The sequence below is a fragment of the Natrix helvetica genome (genome assembly GCF_964273705.1).
Source record: "Natrix helvetica genome assembly, chromosome: 5".
In the NCBI taxonomy this organism is placed as follows: Eukaryota; Metazoa; Chordata; class Lepidosauria; order Squamata; family Natricidae; genus Natrix; species Natrix helvetica.
The window spans coordinates 17,834,210-17,842,582 of NC_138551.1; the positions used below are offsets into that span (position 1 = coordinate 17,834,210).

The 8,373-nt window shown below is 43.1% G+C and overlaps 1 protein-coding gene across 1 annotated transcript in view; it reads left to right on the top strand.

Annotated features, from left to right (window-relative positions):
* NCEH1 (neutral cholesterol ester hydrolase 1) overlaps positions 1-7,783 on the top strand; it is a 40,145-nt gene extending 32,362 nt beyond the window's left edge. Inside the window, exons 5-6 of the mRNA XM_081953464.1 lie at positions 3,334-3,505; positions 6,954-7,783. Of these exons, the coding sequence (XP_081809590.1) occupies positions 3,334-3,505; positions 6,954-7,571 (790 nt within the window). The 3' untranslated portion in view covers positions 7,572-7,783. The remainder of the gene's footprint in view (positions 1-3,333; positions 3,506-6,953) is intronic.
* Positions 7,784-8,373: the final 590 nt, after the last annotated feature.

Here is an 8,373-nt window from a genome sequence, read left to right on the forward strand (position 1 = left end):
GTGATATGGTCCTGTCCACCATTAAAACCATCTTTCCCAGCAGTTTCCATGTTTCCAGTGTCTTTCTCCCCACTTGGAACTGAGCCCAAAAGGACATTTCTTCTAACACTAGAAAGCTGGGTTTTTTTTAACTTGAGCAACCATTGTGTTTCTGGGCTAGATTTTTTTTAATGGGATTTTTTTCTCCCATCTAAAGAACCATAGAATAGTTTCAATTGAAGAAGTAAGTTGTATGGCATTAACAATTTTGTCCAGCTTCTCCTCTTACAATACAATACAATACAATACAATACAATACAATACAATACAATACAATACAATACAATACAATAGTAGAGTTGGAAGGGACCTTGGAGGTCTTCTAGTCCAACTCCCTGCCTAGGCAGGAAACCCTATACCGTTTCAGACAAATAGCTGTCCAACATCTTCTTAAAGACTTCCAGTGTTGGGGCATTCACAACTTCTGGAGGCAAGCTGTTCCACTGATTAATTGTTCTAACTGTCAGGAAGTTTCTCCTCAGTTCTAAGTTGCTTCTCTCCTTGATTACAATACAATACAATAGCAGAGTTGGAAGGGAACTTGGAGGTCTTCTAGTCCAACCCCGTCTAGGCAGGAAACCCTATACTGTTTCAGACAAGTGGCTATCCAACATCTTCTTAAAGACTTCCAGTGTTGGGGCATTCACAACTTCTGGAGGCAAGCTGTTCCACTGATTAATTGTTCTAACTGTCAGGAAGTTTATCTTAAGTTCTAAGTTGCTTCTCTCCTTGATTAGTTTCCACCCATTGCTTCTTGTTCTACCCTCAGGTACATCTTCTCAAATGTTAATAAAGGATGGATAGATGTGTCCTTTCCCAGCACCTGGTTGCATTTCCCCTTGGATGTTGGATGGATATGAGGCCCTCCAGGGCATTTAAAGAGGACCTGATTGTAGATGTCAGATTGATAGAGGCAAAGAACAAGTGACTTCCATTTCCTTAAAATCGTTAGCAATCGATGACTCCTAAAACCGTAGACCCAACCTTCTGAATAAAATTGCCAAGGGTCATCAATATTAAACTATTACTGAAATAGGGGATGCTATATCTGCTTAATTGACAGGTTGAATTTTGTTTTTGTTGCTGTTAAATAAAATTAAAGCCTTGTGTCTTCTGCAGGATAGGGCAGGAGCTGGCTAAGAGGAGCCGTTTCTTGCAACAATAGCCTGTTTCTATAAATGAATTAATGTAAAATTAGAAACGCAGATGCCTTTCTCGGTTCCCTCCGCTGAAAACAAGCATTTCATCCTTGTCTAACTCAGGGCAGCCGGCGTCCTCTAGTGGCTTAATATTTCAACCGCAAATAATAGAAACGAAATTTAGCCTTTCTCAACTCTTTCCCTTATCAACAGAACAAATTATGATTTGCACTGCTTCTCACATTGCAAACCCACGATGTAATTTGCTTAGTTTTTGCTTAATGTAACAGGTGAATCCTGTTGCAGCTTACAAATCATTACAAATCATCATTTGTAAGCTGGCCATGGTGATTTATTTAACAAACCATGATCAAATGAAGTATAGTGTATTGTGATACATAACTCGGCTTTTGAGTGCTACCAGAAGTAAATATGTACCTGTTTTAGGTATTCTCTAGCATATTTTGCAGGGGGTAATTTGAAAGTGGTATAGTTCCACCATGCATTATTCATTATATTTCTACTTAGGCTTAGTTTACCTATTATATAGCCTTAGCCTTTTGATATTTTTTATTATTCTGGCTTTTGGTACCTACTGGAGCAGTCCTGACTATATTCGGCTGGCTTCCTATGTCCACCCATTCATCGTATATTATTTCCTATTCATTTGCACTCCATTGTTCTATGCTGGTTTTGGGCCACAATAATCAGGTTTAAAGTAAATGTGCTACATTGTGTGGCTTGCACACCCAGGAGGCACTCTTCAGAATTTGGTTTGCAGTGAGATTTTTCTTTTTAAAACCCGTTGTCCTCCTGCCATTGATGCTGATGAACATTTTGTCTTCCCATAAGACAGTGTCATTGATTTTGGATAACAAGCTTCCATAGATGGCTTGGGGCTAACACAAACTGCATAACATATGGGCCAAGCAAATGGGAGCTTTTCCTGAGCCAGCACTGATGCAATTCTTTCCAACCAAGAATCTTTAGAAGTTGTCAGACTATTAATTTCAGCCGTCCCTAGCCATATGGCCAATAACCAGAAAGGAGGACAGTTGTATTCCAACAGTCTCATAAATGGGAGATTGTGGCCAATCCTAGCTCTTCCCTATTTAATAATATACTCAATATCTGTAGAGATTCTCAAGTCATCCAGGTTGTCCCAAAGGTTCTTTTTTCAGGAGGCAACTGGACTTCTTGGTTTTTTTCTCTTTTAAAGACGTTTCACTTCTCATCCAAGAAGCTTCTTCAGCTCTAACAGGATAGTGGGGAATGGAAGGATTTATATGCCTTGCAGACAGTCCAGTTGCCTCCTGGAAAAGCACCCTTGGGAATCAACTCAATGAAAAGCTATTTTCACAAGAGTAGAAGTAGATTTTAAGGACAATCTTGGCAACTTTTAAGCTATGTAGACCTCAGCTCCCAGCGTCCCCCAGCCAGCACGCATGTTGAAGTTACCAAGCTTGAAAAGCATTTCTCTAAGATAACAAATCATTTTATTTTTCTATGAATTTGGGGCAGTAAAATCAGCAACTCACGAAATGGATCACAAGCGGGACAACCTTTTTTCCTGTGTACCTTCATACTGCAAAATATTGCTGTTATTAACCCAATCTCCCCATGACATTAAGGGACGTGGTGGCTCAGTGGCTAAGATGCTGAGCTTGTCGATCAGAAAGGTCGGCAGTTCGGTGGTTCGAATCCCTAGTGCCGCGTAATGGAGTGAGCTCCTGTTACTTGTCCCAGCTTCTGACAACCTAGCAGTTCGAAAGCACGTAAAAATGCAAGTAGAAAAAATAGGAGCCACCTTTGGTGGGAAGGTAAACAGCCTTTAGCATTTAGTCATGCCGGCCACATGACCACGGAGACATCTTCGGACAGTTCTGGCTCTTCGTCTTTGAAACGGAGATGAGCACCACCCCCTAGAGTCGGGAACGACTAGCACATATATGCGAGGGGAACCTTAACCTTTACCTTACCCCATGACACTCTTCTTTCTAACTGTATCCCAACCATTCCCAACCATATTTTCTTCCTCTGTTGCTCATAAACTACATTCCGTAATTTGCCATTTTGGCTGTCATTTGTCATTTTGGCAATTCACCATGACTTATAAAACCTGGCTTGTCATAACGCAAAACCCTTTTCTTTGCAGTTACAGGTTAGTACCAGATTTCCACTTCCCAGCACAATTTGATGATATCCTCCGGGCCACCAAACATTTCCTGCTGCCAGATGTCCTAGCTCAATATTCTGTTGATCCCTCCAGAATTGCCGTTTCCGGTGATAGCGCAGGAGGCAACCTGGCTGCTGCCTTGTGCCAAGAGGTAAGAAATGACCCAGACACAGATCCGTCCTCAATTGTGCAGAAGGTGCCAGGATTGAGACTAAGTAAGGACACATTCACTTCGTATGGGATGGTTCTAGTGGTCAATTCTTGTCTGCTCCCATGAAAAGAAATAGGAAATGGAGAAGGAGACAATTTCTGAAAATCCAGCATAGAGGAAGGATGGATGAGTGGGTGGGTGGGTGGGTGGGTGGGTGGGTGTAACTGTGAGAGGGATCTTGGAGTCCTAGTGGACAACCATTTAAATATGAGCCAGCAGTGTGCAGCAGCTGCCAAAAAAGCCAACACAGTTCTAGGCTGCATCAACAGAGGGATAGAATCAAGATCACGTGAAGTGTTAATACCACTTTATAATGCCTTGGTAATGCCACACTTGGAATACTGCATTCAGTTCTGGTCACCACGATGTAGAAAAGATGTGGAGACTCTAGAAAGAGTGCAGAGAAGAACAACAAAAATGATTAGGGGACTGGAGGCTGAAACATATAAAAAACAGTTGCTGGAACTGGGTATGTCTAGTTTGCTCCAACACTGGACGTTTTTAAGAAGATGTTGGATATCCATTTGTCTGAAGTGGTGTAGGATTTCCTGCCTAAGCAGGGGGTTGGACTAGAAGACCTCCAAGGTCCCTTCCAACTCTGTAATTCTATTCTCTGGGTTCTTCCCTTCTCTATTATTCATGCCCCCTATCTAAAGCAATAACCTTTCAGAAGTATTGGACTACAAATTCTCTTTTCCAGCCCGTTCTGACCGTTTGCCAACTTGATGTAAGCTGTGCAACACATTTAGATTACAAAAAGCTTCCTGTTAATAATTCCCCATCCAATCAGACACCTTACCTCCTTGGTCTATGCTTCCCACTAATCTGTAGTGTGATCTCTTTGTTTTTGGTTAGTATATTAGGTAAAATCCACCTAATAAAGTGAGGTTTACTCAGTAAAAGAAAATACATGCTGCCAGACTAAGGCTCTTTTTTGCAATACAGGAGGATGTGGGCAAAAGCCCACGTATTGAGTTTAGGATAGAAGCGGTGTTTTAATCACATACTGCAGGCTCCTTACAGATTCAATAATAAGCGGAGAAATTATTTTGATTTATAGTGTTCAAAATGGAACGTTGCTGTGTGACAAAAGTTATTTCGCTTCCACGTGCCTCTAATTGATATAACCAATCTAAGTGGCAATCATTTGAATTCCAGTGGACTTCTTCATACGCTGCTGTTGCTCCTTGCACAACGTTGGGCCTGTGCCCAGGCACTGAGTACCTAATCAGGCATAACAATTATGCTTATGGATTGAAGGGATAGGCTATCCTAGCAGATTATTTGTGAGGCTAATTGAGATAAATAATACAGGACTACTTAATTGCAATCCCCTCCATTTTTTCCTTGACATGATGACTTTAGGTTTGTTTAAATTATGAAATATTGTAAACACGTGTAATTATGTTATGTAATTATCTATTAAATTATATGTCATTCAAGTAAAGTAATACCTTCTTTGATCTTAAGGTTGGCCAATTTGTGATCTGTCTAATCACTCTTGGAATAGACTGCTGAATCACAGAATAACAGGGTTGGAAGGGACCTTGGAGGTCTTCTAGTCCAATCTCCTCAAGCAAGAGGACTAGGGCTGGCAAACTGGCGGCCCACGGGCCAGATGCATCACGTGCAGGCCACGCCCACCCCAGCTTTGCGAATGGGAAAAACGTTGTGAAACGTCATGTGACAGTAACGCAACGCGGCTAGTTTGACACCAATGCCCTATACCAGCGATGGCGAACGTTTTTTGGCTTGCGTGCCATTAGTGGGGGGGAGCACAGGGGGGGTCGAGTGTGGGTGTACTGCACCCATAATGCAATGTGCGACCCCCCCCTCAGTGCGCATGTGCGCATGACAGGCGCTCCCCCCTTTTTTGCATGCTTTTTTGCCCTCCCCAGGCTCCAGAAGCTTTATAGGAGCCTGGGGAGGGCGAAAACAGCCTTCCCTGCCCCCCCCACTCGAGGCCCTCCGGAGGCTTCAGGAGCTTCCCTGAAGCCTCCAGAGTGCAAAAAACTGGGCCTATGGGCAAACCGGAAGTTCAGGAACGGACTTCCGGTTTGCTGGTAGTGCCGGTTTAAGCCCTCCAGAGCCTTCAGGAGGCTTCCCTAAAGGTTCCGGAGGACAAAAAATGCCCCTATGAGCAAACCGGAAGTCATTTTGTTCGTGGGGTCATTTTTAGTCCTCCGGAGCCTTCAGGGAAGCCTCCTGAAGGTCCCAAGAGGCTCCAGAGGGCTTAAACCGGCCCTACAAACAAACCGGAAGTTCGTTCCTGAGCTTCCGGTTTTCCCATAGAGCTGGTTTTTTTGCACTCCGGATGCTTCAGGGAAGCTCCTGAAGCCTCCAGGGGGGCGGGTGGGCTGTTTTCATCCTTCCCAGGCTCCTATAAAGCTTCTGGAGCCTGGGGAGGGTGAAAAATGGCTTTTAAAAAGGCTGAACTCAGCTGGTCAACGCGCGCATGAGCGCTGGCCAGCTGACAGGGCAACGCCTCACGTGCCCTGACAAATGGCTCCGCGTGGCACCTGTGGCATGCGTGCAATAGGTTCGCCATCCCGGCACTATACCATTTGGGACAAAAGGCTGTGTCCAATATCTTCTTAAATATCTGCAGTGATGCAGCACCCATAACGTCTGAAGAAGACATTCCACCAATTAATTGTTCTCCCTGACAGGGAATGTCTCCAGTGACCTCAAGCTCTTTGAGAAGAGACTGGATAGAGAATAAGAAACAAACTTTCTTGTGTCTCTATGTTGTACACATGGGTTGAATCCATTCACTCATATAGAATGTGATAGAATAACAGAGTTGGAAGAGACATTGAAAGTCTTCTAGTTCAACTCCCTGCTTAGGCAGGAAACCCTACACCACTTCAGACAAATGGATATCCAACATCTTCTTAAAAACTTCCAGTGTTGGAGCATTCACAACTTCTGGAGGCAAGTTGTTCTACTGATTAATTGTTCTAACCGTCAGGAAATTTCTCCTCAGTTCTAAATTGCTTCTCTCCTTGAATAGTTTCCGTGCATTGTTTCTTGTCTTGCCTTCAGGTGCTTTGGAGAATAGCTTGACTCCCTCTTCTTTGTGGCAGCCCCTGAGATATAGGAACACTGCTATCGTGTCTCTTCTTTTCATCAAACTAGACATACCCAGTTCCTGGACAGTTCTTCATATGTTTTAGCCTCTAATCATCTTTGTTGCTCTTCTCTGCACTCTTTCTAGAGTCTCAACATCTTTTTTTACATCATGGCATGTTGTTACAATGTGGCATGTTGAGTTTCTCGATTTCCCAACAAACCTTGATGAAAACAAATTATGGGTCAGTGTACTCAAGATCTATATGCATGGGTTGTTTGACTGAGTCACTGCCTGTTTTCTGTCTTCTTTCTACAGATAAGTCAAGAGGAGAACATAACCAACAGATTTAAACTTCAGGCCCTAATCTATCCCGTCCTTCAACCTTTTGATTTCAACACTCCTTCATACCAACAGAACAAACTCAGCCCAATCCTAACACCTGCAGTGATGGTGGAGTTCTGGATAGAGTATTTCAATGGAAGTTATGATTTTGTCCAGTCCATGTTGATGAACAATCACACCTCCCTAGATGTGAGCGAGGCCAATTCCTTCAGAGACCGACTAGACTGGACTTTCCTTCTGCCTTCAAGATTCAGGAAGAATTACAAACTAATAACTCCTACCGCAGGAAAACCTGAAATCATTCAGAATATTCCTGCCCTCTTAGATGCCCGCGCAAGTCCGCTTCTGGCTGAAAAAGAGCTTTTACGCCTGCAGCCCAAAACCTATATTATGACTTGTGAGATCGATATTCTCAGAGATGACGGTCTCATGTATGCCAAGCGGCTAGAGAAAGCCGGCGTGGAAGTCACTATTGACCACTTTGAAGACTGTTTTCATGGCTGCATGCTCTTCACCATTTGGCCACTTAATTTTTCAGCTGGATTTCACACCAGAGACAGCTATCTCAAGTGGCTGAATGAAAACTTGTAACCAGAGAAAGACCAGTCTCGAGGAAAAACAATTCATTTGCCACTCATTTGAAGACATCACTTAGAGGACTTCCAGTACACGATAGCATGCTTCCCCCGTACATCTTCTGTGACATATAATTTATGGAGAAAAGTCTTGTGCAATCTCCAGTTCCGATTCTAAATGTATTTGCAAGGAAATAAACCTGGTCTTAATGGAGGTAGTATGTAGGTTTTCAAAAATCCATCAAAGCAGGTTGTGTCCAAAATGTCTGTCTGCCTTACGCAGAGTTTATTTGGCTTTTATACAGTTTCAACCAGAAGAATAGAGCACAGAAAGCAAAAGTATTGGTTTTGGTTTATTCCCTCCTTTTTCCCTTGTGAATCCAGAAGCCTATCCCAGTCAAGGTTGAATCTTACATAACTCCCTGATACGGCCTGTCTCTGCTCCGAGAGATCATGGGCTAAAAGATAAACTTGAGATCATGGCTGTAATGCACATGTCTGTACGTAACCTTTCTTCTTTTCCCACATCTGGTTCTGCTAATTAAGTGAGCTTGTAGGTATCCGAGATAACCAGCTACTGAGATCACGGTAGCTTACTACGCATGTCTTTACGTAGCCTTATCTCTATTCCTTCATCTCACTCTTTTTTGTTTTGTTAGACAAGGCATCGTAAAAGGGGCTAGTAATCAGAAGAGGAACATCCCTGCAATTGCTTATACAGGGCATATACCTGACCCTGAGACAACGTAGGAGAGGGTTTAGGGCAAAAAGCTGTAATACTCATATTGCCAAGGGAGGGAAGACACTGAACAAAACAG